Below are 24,663 nucleotides of genomic sequence, written 5' to 3'. Positions count from 1 at the left end.
ACTTTCACTATACTGCGGTGATCACTAAATTCATGTTAATTTGCCGGATTAATTTACTGCATCACTTTGCATATTGTGCCCTTCCCCCACCTCCTTTAAGATTCAGCAATATTTCTAATGCAGAAGAATAAAAAGTGGTTTCGATCCTCTCTCCTCAGAGTATCAGATTTCTCAAAAGAGCTGACACAAGGCACTTTTGTAACCAAATTTAATATGAAAGCACTGAGAGTATGCAAATAAGGCATAAAGCCAGACTTTGGAAATGAGCTAAAGACATCAGGAATGAACATGGTGCCATTTTGGAGATGAGCCTCCAGGCCTGTTCTCCTGTTCTTTCCTGGTTCAACAGCCACAAGCAGCCCCACCTCCAAACAGTGTGGCCCGTGCTGTGCATGCACACCTGGCCTCGCCACACACAGAGGGAGCTTTGTATCAACTCTCGTTTTGGTTTTTTTTTTTTTTGGCATTGTCTGTTCAGACGTGCTTACCACGTTCCCCGCCCCCCCCCCATCCTGTTCTGCTTCAGTGTCAGAAGGAAATGAAGCCACAATGAGAACAAAAAGAGCTATCACACCTTTTGTCCCCTGCCTCCTCCTCCCTCCTCACAGTCCTCCCCACATTGAACTACTCCACCCCAGTTGGACTCAAGCGTGACATCCTCACCTGCCTGAAGGAGGAATGATAAGCCAGGACACCTGCCAACAAGTGACCCCCCGACGCCAGAAGCTTCTGTAAGTGCCAGGTCTGCACATGACCCAAGCCAGAGCAATGGCATTGTCCTTGGAAGAGTTCGTACACTCCCTCGACCTCAGGACCCTGCCAAGAGTCCTAGAAGTCCAGTCAGGCATCTATTTTGAAGGTAAGCACCCTCCCATCTCTTGGCTGGCGAGAAAGTGCTTAGAAGACTTGCACTCTTGGGATCTGGAGGGGGGGAAATTTTAATAGAAAATATATGAGTTCCATGGGAAGAAAGGTCATCATCACCCAAGAGAGGAAGTAATTAACTGACGAAGGGCTACTATCCAAGAGTGATCCAGAGAAGAAGCGAGATAGGATTCTGGGGTAGGTAGGGAAAAGGAATTGAGTGAAGGTTTTTGAGGGTTTTTTTGTAGGCCTTCAAACAGTCTATCATGAATGGTGGATTATTTATCTCTTCTTTGAAATGAGTGATTATTCCAGGAGTGGAAAGTTACTATTCATGTTTATGTTTCCAAAATATAAAAAAATAAAATTTAGTGATCTTTTTAAAGCAATTATTAAAAACACAATGCTAAAAAAATAAAAAAAATAAAAAATAAATAAAAACACAATGCTTAGGACGAAAAACTAAGCAGCCTCTTAATCACTTCACAATATTGCTTATACCATTGTTTCTCTCACTTTTTCTGTAGTGGCCTAAATCCTAATTCCTTAAATAATGATGTTCTTATTTGAAGGTATAAAAATTAGTGTCTACCAATCACAAGATAATTTTTAAGAATCTATGTTGTAAAGTCAGAGTTCAATTAAGATTCTCGAATAATGAGTTAGTGTGTTTTGATGTGACTTACTATGTAAATTCAGTAAGTAAAAGAATGGTAAAGTCTACAAAATATACCCTCGCATCTTTAAGGAGTGAGTTTGAATACACGCAAGACAAAGAGTTATTTTCTAGGAAAATACATTTCTGGTCACAATAGTGGTAGAATTAGATCCAGAAGAACTACTGGGAAATTAAGTCAAAGAGCTGTTGGTAGGCAAATCTTTCCCATTCATAGACAAAGTAATGTTTTAGATATTATATTATGAAATAAAGATTGACAACTGTCACATCTAGTTCAGACACACACACACACACTCACCTGCTGTCATCATCAGCTTAATGCAGAGTTTTGTTTAATTCATTTGTAAATTATGTGAAATATTTTGAAATCTATACAATATTATGAAATCTGTCTTTGTTCCTAAGCCAGCCCCAAATCATTTTTTATCTCATGGTTTGTGCTTTTGAAGCTTTGCATATGAAATTACAAAGATATTTTTTATTACTGTATATAAACATTACAGTTTTTTATTTCTCACTTAGTCTTTAACCCACTTGGAGGATGCTTCATGATGCAAGGTAGAGGTATCCAATTTTAGATTTTTCCATATAAAAAAACCTGATTTCCCAGGACCATTTACTAAGCTAGTCATCCTTTCCCAATTGTTTTGTGTTGTTACTTTAAATCCTATTTTGTACTCACATCTGGACAAGTCTGTCTCTGAAATATTTCTCCTATTCCACTGCTCTATTTTTTTTTTTAGTTGTGCCCAAATCACCCTGTGAGTATAATGCTGGTTCTGGGCTAAATGTTAAAATATATTTCATGTATAGACCAGCCCCTTGTTTTTTACTCCTTTTTTCTAAATCGACTTAGCTATTCATAGACCTTTTAATCAGTTTTCAAAGAAATTAATTAGTTACTTAAGAAATCCTAGAAGAGGGATGCCTGGGTAGCTCAGCAGTTGAAGGTCTGCCTTAGGCTCAGGGCATAACCCCAGGGTCCTAGGATCGAGTCCCACATTGGGCTCCTGGCATGGAACCTGCTTCTCCCTCTACCTGTGTCTCTGCCTCTCGCTCTCTGTGTATCTCATGAATAAATAAATAAAGTCTTTTAAAAAAAGAAGAAATCCTACTAGATTTTGCATCAGATTGTAATGAGTTTATAGATTAACTTGAGAAGATTCGGCATTTTTATGTTGCCTTACAAAAGAACATAACATGTCTTTCCACGTGTTCTGATCATCTTCATTCTTTAATACTTTACTACTATGTTATACTTCAAATAAGAGACAGGAGTGTACATCTTGATGAATTTTCACAAAATAAACACATTTATATGTCACAAGTCACAAAATAGAAAATTACAAATATTATTCTGAAAGCCCTAGTTTGTGCCCTTTCTCAATTATTATCCACCAGCTTCCCCAAAAGTAACCATTATCCTGACTTTTGTCCACTTATGAACTTTATATAAATGAAAAATGGGGCAGCCCAAGTGGCTCAGCGGTTTAGTGCTGCCTTCGGCCCAGGGTGTGATCCTGGAGACCCCGGATCGAGTCCCGTGTCGGGCTCCCTGCATGGAGCCTGCTTCTCCCTCTGCCTGTGTCTCTGCCTCTCTCTCTCTCATGAATAAATAAATAAAATCTTTTAAAAAAATGAAAAATGATAGTATGTATTCTTTTCGGGTTGGCATATATGTTCAACATTACCTTTGTAAAATTAATCCACGATGTTCTATATAGCTTATTCCTTTCAGTGTGTATAATAGTCTCTTGGTTAACCATATCACAATTTATTTATCCATCCTATTGCTAATGGGCATTTGGATTATTTCCAGTTTGGAGCTGTTCCTAGTAACGTTGTCAGGAACATTCTTGTACGAGTATGTTCACACGTATATACATGTATGTTCACGTTTCTGTGCATTTAGTTGGGTATATAAATAAGTGGAATTGCCATGTCATGTGGTACATGTATGTTCAGCCTTGATAGATAATGTTAAACAAGTTTTCAAAGTAGTTATACGAATTTGCATTCCCACCAGCAGTGTATGTATGGGAATCCCAATTGATCCATGTCTTTGGCAGTACTTGATGTTATTGGTCTTCATAATTGCAGTTATTCTGGTTGGAGTATAATGGTTTGCTCATGGTTTTAGTTTGCATCTCCCTAGTGACTAATGGGGTTGGGCACCTTTTCTGTGTTTATTGGCCTTTTGGAAATGCTACTTTATTTATTTTTTAAGGATTTTATTTTTATGTAATCTCTAAACACAGCATGGGACTCAGACTCACAAATTCAATATCAGGAGTCACATGCTCTACTGACTGAGCCAGGTGCCCCAGAAATGCTATTTTATGAAGAGATTGTTCGTGTCTCTTGCTAATTTCTTTATTGGGTTTTATAAATTCTTATTATTGATTAGACTATATATATATGTGTGTGTGTGTGTGTGTGTGTGTATAGTACTGATCTTTTGTCAGTTACTTATATTGCACATATCCTCTCTTCTAGACTCACATTTCATTTTTTAAATGGCAACTTTTGATGATGGAAGTTTTAAATTTTAGTGTTAGTGTAGTTAATTTATAACTATTTTCCTTTTTGTGGGTTGTCAAAGAGATTTTCTTTATCCTAAATTCATGAAGATATTCTTTTAGCATCTACTCCATTGGTAGAGATCTGCAGTCTACCAGAATTGATTTTTTTTTGTTGTTGTTGTTGTTGTTGTTGAGATCAGGGTTTATTTTTTTCTTCTATGGAACCAATTGGTGAAGTAACTTTGACTGAAAAACTACCTTTTTCCTACTGCCTTACTGCATTACATTAGTAATAGACAGTGTCCATACATGTGTGGGTCTCTTTCCATTCTATTCTGTCCATTCAACTAATTACTATCCTTACATTAATTTTACCTTCTTAATTAATACAGGTTTGGAACAATATACAATTTATATTATATATGATAATGATATGATAATGATGATGCTGCAAAAGCTGTGGTTCTAAAACTTGGTTGCACATGAAACACCTGGGAAATATAAAAAATATTGATGCTGGGTCTCTCCTCAAAGATAAGGATTTAATTATGTAAGAGATAAGTTATCACCATCAGGTTTTGAAAAATCTCCCTGATGATTATAACATGCAGCCAAATTTGAGAATTATACTGTAGAATAAGTTCTCCCTCAAGTTGGGCAGTTTGAATTTTCATATACATTTTAGAATTAACTTATGAACTTCCATAAAAGTTCTTTTGGCATTTTGCTCTTGGTTTAGAGAGAATTAGCATCACTTTACATCAAGTGTTCTGATCCATAAATCTGAGATAGCTACCTAGTTATTATATAGATCTCTTCATTTTATGGCTTTTCTTGTGTGGCGTTCTTGTACTTCCTTTTTTCTTAATTTAATTTTTTTCATTCCATTATAAATAGTACCTTTTGAAACTTTCATTTTTTTGTTGTTTTTGTTGAATTCTAAAAATAATATCTTTAGATTATTTTGTATTTGCTTTGTATGCATTCATGTGCTCTATGAATATTGATGGATCTCATTTCTTCTTTCCAATTATTGTATTTTTTTCTTCAGTAAAAAAACTGACTAGTGCTTCTACTATAGTACTGAATAGGAGTAATGATAAAAGGCCTCCCTATCTCATTCACAACCAGAGAGAAGATTTCAATAATTCATTTTGAAGTATGTTTGTTTTAAGTTAAAGAAATTTCTAACTTTCTAATAATAGCTTTTTTAAAATCATGAATGTATGTTTATCACTTATTCTTTCTGTGACTTTTGTGATGATTATATTTTTTCATATTGATTGATTTTTAAAATGCTGAATAAGCCTTTTCCCTATGGAATAGAACCAATTTGGGATCACTAAATATGGTTTACTAATTCTTATTCTTTTAAGATTTTGTATCTCTCTTAGGGAATGAAATTGGCATATAATTTTTATTTCTTCTAATGTCCTAGCCATATTTTTGTACTGAGTTATGTTAAACTTAATATAACTTTATGGCTAGAGTCTTTTTCTTCTAAAGTCATATTCTTATAAAAATATGTGAATTTAGAGTTACTTCTCATTTAAATATTTAGTAGACTTCCAAATGAAACCATTCCAAGCTGGTATTTCTAACATAGAGATCTTTTTAATTTGACTTCAGATTTTTAAACAGTAAGGTCTTATCTATGAGCATAGTTTTTCTCTCATTAAAACAAAAACAGAAAACCTATCTTCTAGACTAGATATTAGAGTTCAATAAAATGTCTCCTAGACTAGTTCCTAGAATGCACACACATACATGTGTGTATATATATATATATATATATATATATATATATATATATATAGTTACAATTGTATTTCTTCTGTTTTCTCATTGGGGATCACTGAGGTAGAGGAATGCAAGTAAATATCAACAATGCTGATGAACTCATACTAATTCTAATAGCTTACATTTTTTATTTCATTAGTTTCCTATAACCAATAGATATTGATATTATTAGAAAGTTTCAAGAGTTGGATCTCTTTCCTACTATGTTTACAACTTTTTCTTCCCTATCTTTATAATGTAGGCCTGGCCTCCAGTGCTATATAAGCAGTAATGGAAATCCTTGTCGAATTCCTAATCATAAAGGAAATGCGTCAAAAATTCCTTTCAGCTCAGGGCGTGATTCCAGAGTTCTGGGATCCAGTCCCACATCAGGCTCCCTGCATGGAGCCCGCTTCTCCCTCTGCCTATGTCTCTGCCTCTCTTTCTCTGTGTCTCTCATGAATAAATAAATCTTTTAAAAAAATTCTTTAAGTGTGATATTCTAAAATCAGTATTTAACCTCCACTAAATTAAGAAGGTTTTCATTCATTCCTTACTTTCTAGGTGTTTTCATAATAAATAGGTATTGAACTCAATTTTTCCCTCATTGATTAAGATAATACTGTACTTTGATTTTTTTTAGTCTGTTAATGTACATTACCTTTAAAGAATTTTTGAGTTGAGGGGAGCTTAAGTGGCTCAGTCAATTAAGTGTCCGACTCTTGGTTTTGACTCAGGTCATGAGCTCAGAGTTCTCGAAACGAGTCAGTCAGGGGTCTACTGGAAGATATTCTCTCTCTGCCCCTGCCCTGTCACTTACACACTCCTACATCTGCACTCTCTCTCTCTCTCAAAACTAAATACATAAATCTTTTTTAAAAAAGAATTTTTGAGTTGAAGAATCCTTTCATGTTATATATACATTTTCAAAATACAGTGTAGAAGTTTGATAATGTATTTAAGATTTTTGCATTTAATAATATTTGGTGGGTTTTTTTTTTTAAAGATTTGATTTATTTATTCATGAGAGACAGAGAGGCAGAGACACAGACAGAGGGAGAAGCAGGATCCCTGCAGGGAGCCTGATGCGGGAGTCAATTCCAGGACCCCAGGATCATGACCTGAGCCAAAGGCAGACATCCAACCACTGAGCCACCCAGGAGCCCTTCATATTTGAAATGAGCCAATAAATTCATCTGTTTTCGATTTGAGGCAACACTAGCTTCCTAAAACTAGCTATAGAGATTTTTGTTGTTTTCTATTTTCTGGGTAATTTGCAAAAAAAAAAAAAAAGAGGTTTAAATTCTTCCTTAAAATTTAGACGAATTCTCTTATAAGAACTACTGACTGACCACAGAATTTTTTGGGAGGAAAATCAGAATTTGATTTTGTTAATATGCCCTCCTTTTTTGCTTTTTTCATTGATTCCTGACTTGATTTTCATTATTTTCTTTCATTTTTCTGTTTGTTCCCTTGCTTATTATGTCTAGTATCCTAGGTTGAATCAGTAGTCATTTTAGAACATTTCTTGATTCTCTTGATTATACTTTAAAACTGTAATTTTTCTTCTAAGTACTTCTTTAAATGTTTCTAGTGATTTTTGTCAGGTAGTGTTCTATTATGAGGTTCACAGTACAGTTTATTCCTTTTCAATCTAATGACTATTTTATCTCTTTACTGATACTATGGGATTTTCTTTAGGTATTCCTTTGCTTTTAATTAGTAATTTTATTGTATGTTGTTAGAAAGCAATAGTCTGTATTATGTTGGGGGTTTTTTGGAATTGATGAAGGCTTCCGTTACTTTATTGTATGAAATATATCCTACTTTGGAAATATTTCACATGTGCTCAACGAAAGCATATGTTTTGTTGTTTGGTATAACATTGCTCCATATATACCAAGTAGCTTGAGTTTTTAATTGTTTTGTCCCAATCTCGCTCTCACTGCTTATTTTTCATCTGCTTTACCTATCATTTGCTGAGAGGATTATATAAAAGAAATCCTTCAACAGTTGTTCACTTATCTAGTTTATTCCTCATTTCTGTCTTTTGTTTTTGAAGTTGTTTCATGTTAATGAGGGTTATATATTCTTACCCTATTTTTATCATCTTTTTTCTTATATTTTTTATTAAGTTCTATTTTGTTGGATAATATTATTACTTCTCTAGTTTTCTTGTGAACTATCTTTTTCTAAGCATCTACTTTGAATATTTTAGTGTCTTTTGTTTTTAGTGCAAGGAAATACATTCTTTTTTTTTTTTTTGAAACATATTCTTTATCTTCTTTTTGCTTCTGCTAATAGTATAGAAAGTAGAACCAGATTTTGCCCATCTTGTGGTCATGACTCCATGAGAGGAGATTTGGGGGGAAGGAAGGTTTGAAGGAAATTGAGAAAGGCTGACATGAAGTTCACTCTTACTGGTTTGAATGCTCCCAACTTAACACAGGAATAATAGGCAGGATGATACTCTAATAACATGTTGCTCAAGAACTTATAAATAGCCTTACTGATATGAAACATAAAACTGTGGATTAAAGCTCAAGATTGTGCCTCCTAGCTGTTAAAAATGAGAGATGATTTCATGGTCAACTTACAGCATTTGACATTTGCTATGTCCCTCTCTTAAGAAAAATAGGCTTCATCATAACCCTGGAGATTGATATGTAGATTAATTAAGCTGTTGTATGTAAAATATTTAGCAAAATGACTGGCCTGTAGAAATCTTATAGGAAATCCTAACCATTATTATTATTACCATAATGTTGGTATATAATGAGGAACACTGATCAACAATTTCTAAAAAAATAAAATAAAACTAATTTGAATTCCACTGCTGTTACATGTACATACATAAATTAAATATGGAGAAAAAAACATTAAAAGTTAAAACATTAGCAATAAAAACACTCAGAGAAACCGTAGAAGAATATATTTAACTAGGGGTTTTAAAAAAATGAAAAAATGAACTTGTAGAGTAGAAAACTTTCTTATTGAAAAATACATAAATGTGCATAAAATCATTAATAACAATAAATATAAAAGAATAAAAATTTTATTTTTTTATTTTTTTTAAGAATAAAAATTTTAAAATGGGAGAAATATATAAAAGACAATTCACATGCTAGAAATCATATAAACATTTTGAATTTATTAATTTATTATTATAAATTATATAATAATATAAATATATTATTATTTATTAATTTATTAATTTATTTATAAATGCAATTAAGTAATAAATCATTCTTAATCCTCCTGGATCACAGATATTAAAAAGATTCACAAAACCTGTAGTCATGAATGTACAGAAATAAGAGAAGGCATGATCAGTGGGTATGTAAACCATTATAGACTTTCTAGGAATCAGTTGAGCAATATGCATCAACATATAATGTGAATTATAGTGGGGAAAAACACAAAGCCCCTATCCTATTGGAGCCTCTATTTGGGACAAATGACAAACAAATGCAAGATTTAAAATATATACAAGGGCCATAAAAGACTAAGTAGATAGAAAGTAAACTGAGGCGGATAGGAAGGAATGATTTTTTTGTTTTTTTTTTTTTTGGTAGAGTGATTAAGGCAGGTATCTCTGATGAGATGAAATTTGAGCAGGGACCAGAGTAAACTGAGGAAATGAGCCCTTGCACATATCTGGGAGAACATTTCTGCAGAGACTGAGCACATGTAAACCACATAACGGCTTTCTTCATCTAATTGAGAAACTCCGAGGAAGCCAGTGAAAATGAAGCAGAGCAACGAGGGGAGGATGCTGGGAGATGCGGCTGAGGACGTGGGGAGGCACCAGTTCTGCAGGCTCTGAAGGCCCTGCTATCCTTAACCTTCTTCAGGGTGAGGAAGCGGAGGGCGGGGGGGCTGTATATAAGGTGGTCAGGGAAGGCCACTCTACACAGCTGATTTAGGAGCAGAGGCTCGGTGTTGAGAAGCAATTAGCCAAGAACAGATCTGGGAGATGAGGGTTCCAGACAGAGTGAAAAGCTCGTGTAAACATCTAGAGACCAAAAAGAGCTTGATCTGTCTGAGGAAGAGAAAATTATTCCTGTCACCCCCAACATATAGAAGAAAGCAGAAAGGAAAGTGATAAGAGAAGATAGATGTGCATTCGACAGAGTGGTTGTGGAGACCAGGGGAAGGGACCTTCCATGCCGGATACAGCAGGTCTGTATTGGTCACGTGAAATAGAAATATCTGGTATTTATCCAAGCAGCAATTTCAAGTAGAGAATTGAAAAACCAGTTTTGGCTGCAGAGGGAGCTCACGGCTGGAATGCCCCATCTGTGACCTAATTGATCAGGACTTTATTTGATCATAAACTTCATCAGTTAAAAAAAAATGAGCACGTATCCTTATGATATGTATTTCTTTATTGCTATTGATGGCCATTCCAAAACACACACAGAAATAAAAATTGTAAGAGAATAAAGTGAGGATCAAATTGACAATATGCAGTATATATCATACATACTTAGAGCAGATTTTCCTTCAGGTTGGTGGCTATCAATCTATATGTGAAATAATCTTCATAAATCTGATTTTGGCAGTTTCTTTAGATAGCAACTGTATGAAGCTGATGACAGGTTTGTACTAGGAATAGATGTGTCACTCTGCCATTTTCTTCTTGGTAGGCTCTTCAGTCTTCAATTCTCAAGTGTCTTTGTGAGCATCTTGCAAAGTTATTGTCTATTTCGTGAGAGCATCGTTAAAATCAGATTATAACAATTCTTAAATCAACTTAACTTGATGCATATAAAATTCATTGTATGGAAGTAATGCAAGTAAATGAATGATTAGGACAATTTTTTTAAAATTTTAATTCCAGTATAGTTAACATACAATGTTATATTAGTTTCAGGTGTACCATATAGTGATTCAACAGTTTCCTATATTACTCAGTGTTCATCAAGATAAGTGTGCTCTTAATCCCCATCACCTATTTCACCCATCCCCCCACCCACCACCCTTCTGATAACCATCAGTTTTGTTCTCTAGAGTTAAGAGTCTGTTTTTTGGTTTGTCTCTCTGTCTCTCTTTTTTTCCCCTTTGTTCATTTGTTCTGTTTCTTAAATTCCACATGTGAGTGAAATCATACGGTATTTGCCTTTCTCTGATTGACTTATTTCACTTAGTGTTATACTCTCTAGATCCATCCACGTTGTTGCAATAGTATCCCATTGTATATATACCACATCTTGTTTAAAAGTTATCTAGCTAAATTTGGGGGATCAGATGAAAGGAGGAACCCTGCTCTTCCACCATTTTGCTTCTCTCTACCATAGTCATCTATTGATGGACACTTGGGCTGTTTCCATAGCTTGGCCATTGTAAATAATGCTGCTTTAAACATAGGGCTGCATATATAACCCTTCAAGTAAGTGTTTTTGTATTCTTTAGCTTAATACCCAGTAGTGCAATTACTGGATCATAGGGTAGTTCTATTTTTAACTTTTTGAGGACCCTCCACACTGTTTTCCACCGTGGCTGCACCAGTTTGCATTCTCACCAAAGGTGAACAAAGATTCTTTTTTCTTGATTAGGACAATTCTTTTAGCGCTCATTTTTTGGAATTCCCAATCTGATTCAGTATAATGTAGACTATATATGCCATGTGACCCTCTGATGTAGGAATAAATTAGGATTTCTTAATAGTAATTATTAGTAAGTTTGAAATTAAATATTACAGGGATGTCTGGCTGGCTCAAGTGGAAAAGCATGCAACCCATGGTCTCAAGTTGCGAGTTTGAGCTCCATGTTGGCTATAGAGATTACTTAAATAAATAAAACTTGAAAAAAACTAAAATTAAATTTCAGAAAACATTTACATTAACTAATAGTAGAGCTTAATTTTCTTTTTTTTAATTTTTATTTATTTATTTATTTTATTTTTATTTTTTTTTAATTTATTTTTTATTGGTGTTCAATTTACTAACATACAGAATAACCCCCAGTGCCCGTCACCCATTCACTCCCACCCCCCGCCCTCCTCCCCTTCCACCACCCCTAGTTCGTTTCCCAGAGTTAGCAGTCTTTACGTTCTGTCTCCCTTTCTGATATTTCCCACACATTTCTTCCGCCTTCCCTTATATTCCCTTTCACTATTATTTATATTCCCCAAATGAATGAGAACATATAATGTTTGTCCTTCTCTGACTGGCTTACTTCACTCAGCATAATACCCTCCAGTTCCATCCACGTTGAAGCAAATGGTGGGTATTTGTCATTTCTAATAGCTGAGTAATATTCCATTGTATACATAAACCACATCTTCTTTATCCATTCATCTTTCGTTGGACACCGAGGCTCCTTCCACAGTTTGGCTATCGTGGCCATTGCTGCTATAAACATCGGGGTGCAGGTGTCCCGGCGTTTCATTGCATTTGTCTCTTTGGGGTAAATCCCCAACATTTTTATTTATTTATGATAGTCACAGAGAGAGAGAGAGAGAGGCAGAGACATAGGCAGAGGGAGAAGCAGGCTCCATGCACCGGGAGCCCGATGTGGGATTTGATTCCGGGTCTCCAGGATCGCGCCCTGGGCCAAAGGCAGGTGCCAAACCACTGCGCCACCCAGGGATCCCTTAATTTTCTTATTTTATGTAGAAATGAACATGAATTGAAGCTCATATTTTCTTCTCTTATCTCACATCTGATAATACTTTATGGAACATGTAGCCGACTTTAGAGATCTGTGTTAGGAGATAACATAATTACCATCACAAATCCCAGATTAAAGCAGTAGGTAAGCCAGTTCGTGAATAATTATAATTGTAGATAACTTGACCTGTGTCATCATATCATGTTCAATTCTTTGAAAGAATAGTTTATCACCAAGGAACAAATTTGAAGAATAAAAAAAAAAAAAAACACTAGTGTTCATTTATTCTCATTTTCCCTTTGGAGTACCTCATAGGATTGCAATTCCTGATTTTTGTAGCCACAGGCCTTTCGTTAGCCAATGGAATGAGAATAGAAGTAATGTGTATCATTTGGAGGGAAGCGTTTTATGAACCAGTTCATGATTTAACACATTTTATCATGGTAGATCATGTCAACATGGAGCCTTGGACATTTTAGGTTCCTAAATGACTGCAATTATTAGATAATTTGCCTTCCTCTAACTGTAGTGGACAAGTAGTGTAATAAGAAATATACCTTTATTGTTGAAATCTCTAAGACTTTGAGACTATTTGTCATATGAGCATAACCTTGACTTTCCTGATCGATACAGGTTATGTTTATTATGATTAGAACTGTACTTATTATCAGTTAAAATAATTAGACATAGAGACATACACTGGAGAGTCCTGTAATGCCAGGAAGGTTACTTGGTAATAATGCTACTGCATGTTCATGGGAAAGTGAATTCACTGCTCTGTGGTCAGGAAACACTACCTGTTGCTTCTTTAACTACTCTCCATATTGCTAACATTACCGTTTATCACCGTTCACTTCACATATGTAACCATTTTGACTTAAAAGTTTGGCAAAACAGAAAGTTTGTTTGCATTATGATCATGTTCTAGTGAACTGGATTTTGAAACACTTCTTTTTCTGCTTTACAGAAATAGTGCACACACGTGGCTAGCGAATTGGAAAATGCAGAAACGCAAAATTATCAATGACTTCATCAAACAGAAAAATACTATTAATATTTTGATGTATTCTCTTCTAATTTTTATGAAATTCTGAGTTAACTTTTTAAAAAGAGAAAAATTGATGCCAAAATTCCTTTCCCCATATTTTGTTCCCCACCACCCCCCTCAAACTCCTACCCCCTTGGTTCAAGCCACCATAGCTTATTGACAGGATTATCAAAATATACACCTAATTGGCCTCCATGTTTCTACTCTTTCATACCTAAAATTTATTGTCAGCATAACATCCAGAGTCACCCTGTGAAGTCGTACATCTGATTATGCCACTCTGTTGAAAAGCTTCCGGTGGCTCTCCATTTTTCCTTAAAATAAAAACTTTACAGTGGGTAACAAGGCCCTGTATTTGTTTATCCTTGCTCCCATTATTTAACTGAGTTCTTTGTTTACCAGTCTTCTCCTTCCAGCCACATCAGCTTCTTCACTATTCCTCAAACTTGAGGGTATGCTCCTGACATAGAGCTTTGCTCATGCTTTTCCCGTGGGCTGGCAAGTTCTTCTACCAGAGGTCATCTCGGCTAACTCCTTTATCTGTGAGACTTACCCTGCTCACCCTATATGATACTGCAAATTTTCTACCTTGCTCCCCTATACTCCCTTCTTATGTTTTTCGTTTTATTTGTAGCAAAACACCTATCTCTTTCTTACGTTCCTATGTAAGTTATTTGTTGTTTGTTTTTCTGTCTTTTTCTACGAGGTTTTTCTCACAGTTTATTTGAGGTATAATATTCTAAACTGTAAAATTCACCCATTGTAAGTGTACAATTAAATGATTTTTGGTAACATAGAGTTGTGCAGCCACCACCGATGATAGGACATTTCCATCTCCTCAAAGAAGTCTCTTGGCCAGTAACTGTAACTTGCATTTCCAGCCCCAGGCAACCATTGATCTGCTTTGTGTCTATAAATTTGCCCTTCCTTGACATTTCGTATAAAATAAATCATATAATATACAGTCTTTTGCATCTGGCTCTTTTTACTTAGCATAATGTGTTTTTGAGGTTCATCCATGTTGTAGCATGTGTAGGTATTTTGCTCCTTTTTATTGCTAAATAGTATTTTATTGTGTGGATATACTAACTTTGTTGATCCAACACCAGTTAAAGGACACTTGTATTATTCCCTTCTGGGGATATTATAAATAATGTATCATTTTACATTTACATTTAGAATGTGTTATGATTTTAGTTTCTCCAAATCCTTACTGAAACTTGGTATAGTCTTTTACATTATGCTCAATAGTATCTCATTGCATTTTTAATTTGAGTTTTCTTATGACAAATGGTGTTGAACATTTTTTTCCTGCGCTTAATAGCAACTTGTCCTTCTCTAAAAATGAAATATCTCTTTAAATTGTTTGCCCATCTTTGTTTGTCTTCTTGTTACTGAGTTATAAAAATTATTTCTGTATTCTGATATACAATTGCAAATATTTTCTTTCCTTCTGTGGTTTGTCTTTCCATTTTCTTAATGTTATCTTTTGAAGCAAAAAGATTTTAAATGTTTACGGAGTCTAATTTATCAATTTTTTTTCTTTAAGGCTCCTGCTTTTATTCTCATGTTACTAACCTAAGATCACAAAAGTTTCTTCCTGTGCTTTGTGTTGGGGGAGTTCCCCAGATAACCCCTGGCTCTGATGATTTTTTAGAAATACAGAGCGCGGTAAAGCTGTTATACTCAGAGTTGTGGCAGATTGCAGGGAAGGGATACAGATTAAAGTCAGCAAAGGAAAAGGCTTGTAGGGCACCAGTTGTCCTCTCCTAGTGGAGATAATATGGAGTATGCTTAATTCTCTTAGCACTAATATGTCACAACGCAAAGTACTTGTAATTTAGGGAAATTCATCTGTGCCTTCGTGTCTTGGGTTCTTACTGGAGCTGTAACACAGGCATGGAGTATTTGTGTAACAGACTTTTAGTGACTGAGTCTCCAGCCTCTCCAGAGGTCAAGTGATACAGTCCAATCCAGGACTCATGTGAATAAAAACAGGCATTCACCATAAAATCACATTGTTATCATACACTATCTGGTCTAGTCCAAGAACCCAGATATACAGAAATACTGTTTTCTAGCAAGGCATTCCAAGGAGTTAGGTGTTAGCTCTTAGAAGTCTGTCAAAGAGCTAGTCCTTTCTTCAGAATGTGAGGGTTTGATCATTCCAACACTTTACTGCATAGTTTTAGAAGAATTTTATCTCTTATCTTTACATCTAAAATCTAGTTGAGTTAGCCAGAATTTTTTAAGGCCTTAAATTCAAGTTACAGAAGAACCATCTCACTTTCTTCACAGTTACAAAGCATGCTGGGAACAACTCAGGTCAAAGGCTCTCTAGTTGAGAGAGGTGAGGAGTTATTCAAACGGATATCTGGATGAATGGCTTTCCAATTTGAGGGAACATTTTTAGCCAAATGTTATGGCAAGGATACGTATTTCAGGAAAAGTGAGAAACCAGTGAGACTGGAAGGAAGGGGGGAGTGATCAGAAATTATATCAGAGAGGAAATTGTGGAGAACCATATAAGGACCTTTTGGACATTGCAAAAGTTTTACTCTTGAAAGGACTGGGAACGTGGAGATACCGATCTAAATTAGCAAAAAAAAAAAAAAAAAAAAAAAAAAAAACAACTAAAACAATGCTAGGATTCTCCTCTTTACAATGAATTTAGACACCATCACTCATTTTTTTCACTGTTTATCAAGAAGGAAAATGCTGATGAAACCACGCATTTGCAGAAGCCAGAGCATAGTTTTGCTTCATTGAGTCCATAAATATAATGCTCAAAAGTGTTTTTTAGACCAAATCTAAAATACTGTGAAGATGTTTTTCCCCTTTGGGAGGTAAAAATTTTAAGTACCATGTTTTGAGTATATTAAATATTATATTCTTTCTCCTTCCAAAATGTGTTGAAATCATGGAAATTATTCCTTAAAAGTACGTATTTATCTCCCTTCATTTCTTCCTGTGTTCTTCTTTCTTTTCTTCCTTTATAAATGAATAAAGTCTGGTTCTTGTCCTTGAGAATGCCATAGGTCAGTAAAAGGATATTGATTTTTTAAAATCAGTATTTATGAAGCAATGCAAAAGGTGCTCTACTAGACAAGAACTATTTTGAAAACACTGGGGAGAGCAGAGCTTACTACCCAAGAAGTCAGAGAAAGCTTGACAAGAGGTTGTGGTATTTTTTGCTGGGGCCTGCAGCCTGTATGGAAGATAATCAGATAAATAAGAAGTTCTCAAAATCAGAGAAAAGTGCTTAGAATGTGTACAAGTCTGAACATTCAAAATATGGTCCAAGAACAGCTCAGGGAAAAAAATGAGTGGGAAATATCAGAAAGGGAGATAGCACATGAGAGACTCCTAACTCTGGGAAACGAAATAAGGGTGGTGGAAAGGGAGGTGGGCGGGGGGAGGGGGTGACTGGGTGACAGGCACTGAGGGGGGCACTTGATAGGAATGAGCACTGGGTGTTATTCTATATGTTGGCAAATTGAACACCATTAAAAAATAAATTTATATATATATAAAAAAGAACAGCTCAAGGAACAGTAGATAATCAGGTGATTTGTGGACATATTTCAAATGGCTTCTGAACTGTAATAAGGATATTGGATTTTTCTGTAATCAATAGGGATCTATAAAAAGGTGTTATTTTTATAGTGTGTTTTCTGATTACAAAAGTAGAACATACGCATTATAAATAATCTGAAAATTGCAGAAAAAGCTGAAGAATTTCTGAGATGTTTAAGGCAAAAGAATCTTCTCACATCCATGCTAGTTTGTCCAGATGTGAGACAAACACCAGAAGTTAAAAGCAGCTATAGATCTAGGAAACAGAATCCATGGTCTTTTTGGGTAGAATCTTCTGAACGTGACAATTTATGAAAAGCAGTGAGCAAGAGGGAGAAGGTGACAACAAACCTGAAGTTTCTGTATTAAGTAAATGTAGTAGATGATTAAAAAAATACTAATTTAAAGAGCTATTACAAGAGCAGCAGTAGTTTTGGAGATGGAGGCACGAATCAGTTATAGTCCAATTTGTTTGAAGCCTTTGATAGAAGATTCAGATGCAAATGAACATTGAGCCACCAAAACTGTCTTAAGAGGAGTAGTAAACTTGTCAGGCTTATTATTACAAATTTGTAAATGGATGAAAGAAGACTTGTTATTTCAGGGATTACCCTATAGTCCATACGTCAGGTCCAAAGAAATATGTTGGTCTCAATGAACATCAACATTGGAGGTACGGACAGAGGAGGAACCTGTCAAGTCAAATGACAACAACAACAACAACAACAACCTCCTCCCCCGACCCCCCGTAGGACCCCCAAACCTTCTTGTTTGTTGGAGGAGAAGCAGGAGCAAGTAGGGTAGTTCGGTGGTGAAAAGAAATGACATAGAGCCCTAGATTAAGAGATGTCAGGGATAAATGTTTGCTTTCGGTACATAGTATACAGTAGGTTATTAATTATAATTATAGCCCTATATACTGAGGGCTTATTATGGGCCAGGAACTGTACTATGCCCTTTGTATATAGGTTTGGGTGTGTAAGCATATAATAAACAATATTTTATGCATGTGATTGTCTCTACTTAAATATATCTAGCACAACATATATAAATAAATGAAACTTTATATATGCTCATCTGTACACAAATTCAGTGTTCATATGTATACATGTACACATGTAATCCTATTTAAATTATTTAATTCATTATAGTTACAAAGATACTTAATCCTTGGAGGTATCTTGTGATATTATTATTATTATTTCCATTTTCAAGGTCACCTGTTTGTCGTATCACCTACCTCCGGCCCAAGGATAAAACTTAGAGTAAAATTTTTCTTGCTCTGCTCACCTGAAGATTTTATGAAATTCTGTAGTGAATCCTATCATTATAGATCATCAATGTTTTTAATAACTTATTACTGATTAATGGCCATGATTATAATTTGAGCAGTATGACATTAAATAATTTACTCTAAAAATGGTTGAATAAGTACCCTGAATAATGATACTTAGTGAATTGTGCATTATATGAACATGACTTTTATGGATTTGATGCATATACAAGAGTTCATATGGCAAAAAATTACACCTGTTTTAATGTCAACATAATTATTTTATGGCTAATTGAACTTAATTTTCTTCAGGCTTACTCAGCTAAGGACACAGTAGTAAAATCAGGGCAAATATGAAAATTATAGCGTAGCCTTTAACTTGCATTTATTCATATTTCATAGGCTTTAGATAGTCAGATAAGAAAAACCGCTTTTTCTCTTTTTCGTATGTATTCACAACATCGATACTGGTTCATGTGAACTTTAGAGGAATTACATTATGTAAAAATCTAATGAAATATGGCCTGCCACATTTTTAGAAACAAATTTTAGCTAAATGAAAACAGGATACCAGTATTTATCTACATGAACTTATATATTTATATTTTTAGGGATCCCTGGGTGGCGCAGCGGTTTAGTGCCTGCCTTTGGCCCAGGGTGTGATCCTGGAGACCCGGGATCGAATCCTACGTCGGGCTCCCGGTGCATGGAGCCTGCTTCTCCCTCTGCCTATGTCTCTGCCTCTCTCTCTCTCTGTGACTATCATAAATAATAAATTAAAAAATTATTTATATTTTTATTTATTTACATATTTTTAAAAAATTTATTGATTTACTTTAGAGAGAGAGCACATATGAAAGCATGGTGAGGGGGTGGGGAAGAGGGGCAGTAAAAAAATTCCAAGTGGATTACCCACTGACTGGGAGCCCAATGCAGGGCTAGATCTCATGACCCAGAGACCATGACCTGAGCCGAAACCAAGAGTCCGATGCTTAACTAACCGAGGCCCCGAGACACCCCAGTACATTTATAAATATGTATTAAAGACAGGGATTGCATTTCTGAAGTAGAATTTTTCTGCATGTTTGTAACATGTTCTGTTGAGCTTCACAGGTATGAAACTGCTGTTGAGATTCAGGACAGCCTAGGTTCACAGATGTTGAAAATTGAAAACTTTTTATATCTGAGCTTTAAAATGAAGTAAAGCTTGTTACATCTCAAATTTAAAATTGATAATGAAAAAAAAAAAATAAAATTGATAATGATTTATTAAATAAATATAAATTTGCTCTGTTGTGTCAGTGGCATCTGGTTGGAAACTAAAATTATTACCAGAACAGAATTCGGAAAACTTAAATATTCAGGTTAATTGAAAAATATATATTGAGGGGCAGCTGGGTGGCTCAGCAGTTGAGGGTCTGCCTTGGACTCAGGTTGTGATCTGGGGGTTCTGGGTCGAGTCCTGCATGGGGCTCCCCGCAAGGAGCCTGCTTCTTCCTCTGCCTGTGTCTCTGCCTCTCTCTCTCTGTGTCTCTCATGAATAAATAAATAAAATCTTTTAAAAATCAAAATCAAAATATATATTGAAATTACATTTGATAATATGCAAAAATTCCATTTGTAGTTACATTCTTTTAGGGCATAATAGTGTTTAAAATGATGTTGAATTTTTTTCTGTAAAAACTTTGGAACCATATTTTGTTATCTCAGACCTGACATTCCAGTTACTGTATAATATGGCTCCTAGAATGCCTTCAGGCCCTACACTACCAATCAATAAGAAGTTCCCCTTTCAGAATAATTAAACATTACATTAAAAAAATAAAAATTTTTGAGGTTTAAAAAATGAAAAGAATTTTACAAGTTCAATGCTTTTTTGTTTGTGTGCTTGAATGGAATACTTTTTCCCCCCTAAACTTTAGCTCAAACAGGCTATATTTTAGGAAAAAGTCCTAAAATAGGTACATTAACAACAAGCAAAGCAGCTCAGAAAAGAGTAATTTCAGTTGTATTATATACAAAAGGTGCAGAGCAAGATGACTGCCAGAAAATGTTTTGTGGTGTTTACTAAGTGGAGACGTTCCAAAGCGTGGACATTTTTGTACAATGGAGTACATTATTCACATCTGTAGTGGAGTGCTCACACTTAAACACTTCTAACCTATTTATTGTGAAGTACCAACCTGGACTGTGCAATACAAAGTTAAAAAAAATGGAAAGCTGGCATATGTTTTGCATATAATCATATAAATATAGATTATTCATATACTTTGTTTTGTAAGAATAAAGAAATGACTGAGCAAGAAGCTAAGTAAAAATTGTATGTCTGCTAGATTTTCAAATCTGTGAAATGGACATTTTGGTTTGGGATATTAATTACACAAATTCATTTTAATAGGTACCAGTTATGGGTCAGTTATTTCACACTGAACGGGATTTGCAAAAGGAAAAGAATATAGAAATTTTTGGCTGAAGTGCAGTAGTTTGTTTCTGTGTATTATGAGACTGATACTGAGACTCCTAACTCTGGAAAATGAACTAGGGGTGGTGGAAGGGGAGGTGGGCGGGGGGTGGGGGTGACTGGGTGACGGGCGCTGAGGGGACACCTGATGGGATGAGCAGTGGGTGTTATGCTATATGTTGGCAAATTGAACACCAATAAAAAATAAATTAAAAAAAAGAAGTATGAGACTGATAGATTTTGTAAGACACTGCTCAATGACCCCTAGGCAGTATTGAGGATGGAAGAGAAGGTAACTTCAAGTAATGTGTAAAAAAAAATCAGAAAAATTATATTTAGAAATGCCTTTGATGCAACATCCAAATTCTTGAATTTTAAAACTTTTCATTTTAATTGGGACATCTATTTTTACTCCTAAAAAATATTTGGAATCACTGCACCATTTTAAAACTAAGATTTTAGCAAAAACCATGAGATGAAATTTACTTAAATGAGATGAAATTCACTTAAATTTCATGTATTTATTTTACATGAAATAATGCTTTTTAAATGGTAATGAACAGCCATTATTTAGCAAGATTTTATTTTAAAGAAAAATAGCTTATTGGAAAATGGATTAAGTTTTCTGCCAATCTGTGTGATGAAACTGGGTATCCAATTTTCTGATTGTTATAAACAGTAATTAGGTTTCGGGAGTTTTACTCTAGGTTAGAAGTGTTGGTTTTAGTGATTCAGCATTTGTGTCGGTTAGGGAACGAACACCTGACCCATAAACAATGTGTGAATTCTAACCACAAACTCAAGAACCCTTTTTTTTTTTTTTACTTCTCAATTGACATCAGAAAAAGCTCGAAACATATTTAAATAATTTTTTCCAGAACTCCTGAAATCAAATCATGTGAGTTTTGAATTAACTGTGCGTCGTCGGAGACACCACTCTGCCCTTGAACATTGATACCGTAGTAATCTAAACATGTTTCTATTTAAATATGGTGTGTGCATTTATTTCAGAAGTCAAAAAATCTGCTACCATTTAGCAGGATAAAAGAACTGATAGAATCTTGACAATAGCGGAAATTTGAACCTGACCGAGGTCAGAAGCAGGCCGGCTCTTACCCTTCCCGTCCTCCCTTCCATTCCCTTTTGTAGGTTAGTTGAATCACATCGGGTACATTTACAGGCGCTCTTTTTTTTTTTTTTTAAGATTTTATTTATTTATTCATGAGAGAGAGAGAGAGAGAGAGAGAGAGAGAGAGAGAGAGAGAGAGGCAGAGGCCCAGGCAGAGGGAGAAGCAGGCTCCATGCAGGGAGCCCGACACGGGGCTCGATCCCGGGACCTGGGTCACGCCCTGCCCCCCTCCGGCCCCAGATGCTCTCCCCGTGTACCGTAGTAAAACACGAGGTGGGGGTGCAGGATACTGGAGAGGACTTGTACGTGTGTGTGCGCGTGTAGCCCCATCCGCTAGAGGCTTGCGCTCTTTGAAACATCAGGGAACAAGGCGCCTGTGACCCTAGTGACCGCATCAGACCCGGGTGGAGCCGGGGCAGCGGCGGGGCGGGCTGATGCAGGGGCGCCTCCGTGGCCCGGGGGTCGGGGGTCCGGGGGTCGGGGGGTCCCGCGGGGGGTGGCCTATGAGCCGCAGGCCCGGCATCTGCGGACGCGGCTTCTAGACCCTGGAAGCCCTGCTCGGGGACCCGCGGCAGGTGATGGCGGAGCACCCCGCGGCCCCGGCCCCTCCCGCCGCACCCTGCGCCCCCGCACCCCTCCTGGGGCAGCGAGCCCAGCAGCTGCCGGGTGCACACGGCCGCCCCCCGCCCCTGGTCTCCGGCCCCAGCCCCTCCTGCACCCCCGCCCCCCCCGCCCGCCCCCCAACCCCCTCCCCCGCCCCCTCCCGCCGCAAGCCCAGCCGCGGCAGCAGGCAGAAGCGGCACCCCCAATAATGAGTCCACTTTAATGAGAAAAAGTAATCTTCTGCATTTCCAGTAAGTCTGCCCCCTACGGGCTGCGGCGGCACTCGGAGGGGCGATGCTGCCCTGGCCCCCCCAGCTGTCCCCGTGTCCCCCAGCTGTCCCCCGTGTCCCCCCGGCTGTCCTCCATGTCCCCCCAGCTGTCCCCCATGTCCCCCCGGCTGTCCCCCATGTCCCCCCAGCTGTTCCCGCCCCCCCCACCCCGCGGTGGCTCTGGGGCGGCAGGACCCACAGCTCGGCCACCCGGCCAGCGGAGCCCACCTTGGGCCGCCTGAGCTTCAGATGCTCTACCTACGACAAGTTCCTGTTTCCCTGTGGACGGGCTCACCTTGAAGCCGACGTGTCTTCCAGAGGACGTGGCATCAGGATTGTAGGCGCGGGCTTCGCGGCTTGAATGAGCGCTCGAGGTAACCCCAAGGAGAGAGGTCTCGGGGGGAGTTTCCGCCTCTGCTCCTAGGCCCCCCCTAGAAAATGTCCTAGGGGACATTTTCTTCTTACTTGGATGACTAAGCCGGTCACTTGGAAATTCTCATTAAAAATCTGCCGGCGGGATCCCTGGGTGGCGCAGCGGTTTGGCGCCTGCCTTTGGCCCGGGGCGCGATCCTGGAGACCCGGGATCGAATCCCACGTCGGGCTCCCGGTGCATGGAGCCTGCTTCTCCCTCTGCCTTTGTCTCTGCCTCTCTCTCTCTCTCTCTGTGACTATCATAAAAAAAAAAAAAAAAAAAAAAAAAAATTAAAAATCTGCCGGCGAAACTAACTACTGATAGATTCATCTAGCAAGTGACCTGTGGCCTAGTATTCTTACTGCTGGGCTTCGTGCTGGTTGCTTTTCTGACGTATATTCCTTTTAATAAAAAAAAAGAATTATTAAGAAAACACCATGATTAAAAAAAACAACAACAACAATATAGGCTCACTGCTCAGTTAAAATTCAGCAACTCCTATTTATGAGAGTAACCCATTGATGAATATTAATTTCATGCTATGTAGTAAGAATAAAAAAAAAATCATGCCAAACTTGCTGGAGAATATGACTTCTGTTGCAAACTGACCAGAATTGCTTTGGCCACACACCATTATTAGGTTATTTTTGACAGATGTGGTTTGCCTTCGACCCTTGGAAACACATGGTTACGTGCAGTAAAAGACACCCTTAGCTCAAATTTTGCCAAATGTAAAACACATCTTTGCAGCCAGGCATAAAAACGGTTATCCAGGGATCCCTGGGTGACTCAGCGGTTTGGGGCCTGCCTTCCGCCCGGGACATGATCCTGGGGTCCCGGGATCGAGTCCCACGTCGGGGTCCCTGCAGGGAGCCTGCTTCTCCCTCTGCCTGTGTCTCTGCTTCTCTCTCTCTCTCTCTCTCTCATGAATAAATAAATAAAAATCTTTAAAAAAAAAAAAAGCAATTATCCAAGCTGGGTGTCAGCGTGATGTCATCCCTGTTGTCCGTCTTGTTAGGAGCTCTGATAGCACCTTGCAGGAATGGTTCATTAAAGGCATCAGCAAAAAAAAAAAGTAGAAGTAGAATCCAGCTACCTTTCCGATTAATGTCAAAACTGCTTTGAATCAGACGCTGAATCAGGGCCGTGAAAGAGGGCCTATGTAGAACTTACTAGATTCTTAGGCCCCTTTGCAAGGCAGACATGCCCGTGTCACCGTTAGAATTAATCAACATAGTTTCAACATCACTCATTTCACCGCTGACATGGTCTTACCAATATTCACTATTCTAATGAAGAAACTTCCGTGTTAATAGGAGATAAATGTAGGTGAGACCTGCGGTAGTTGTTTAAAGCATGTGAGCTTCTGATCACCCTGTTGAGTATTAACTAGTCGCCTTGGGTTTATGTTTCTGATTATTGATTATATATTA

General features: G+C 37.1%; 1 protein-coding gene across 1 annotated transcript in view; it reads left to right on the top strand.

Annotated features, from left to right (window-relative positions):
• The first annotated feature begins 556 nt into the window (after positions 1-556).
• THEMIS (thymocyte selection associated) overlaps positions 557-24,663 on the top strand; it is a 176,827-nt gene continuing 152,720 nt past the window's right edge. The window contains exon 1 of the mRNA XM_025422985.3: positions 557-859. Within this exon, the coding sequence (XP_025278770.1) occupies positions 751-859 (109 nt within the window). The 5' untranslated portion in view covers positions 557-750. The remainder of the gene's footprint in view (positions 860-24,663) is intronic.

Source organism: Canis lupus, chromosome 1, assembly GCF_003254725.2.
Source record: "Canis lupus dingo isolate Sandy chromosome 1, ASM325472v2, whole genome shotgun sequence".
Taxonomy (NCBI): Eukaryota; Metazoa; Chordata; class Mammalia; order Carnivora; family Canidae; genus Canis; species Canis lupus.
Note: the sequence above shows the minus strand (reverse complement) of the source record. Positions and strands in the feature narration are given on the sequence as shown.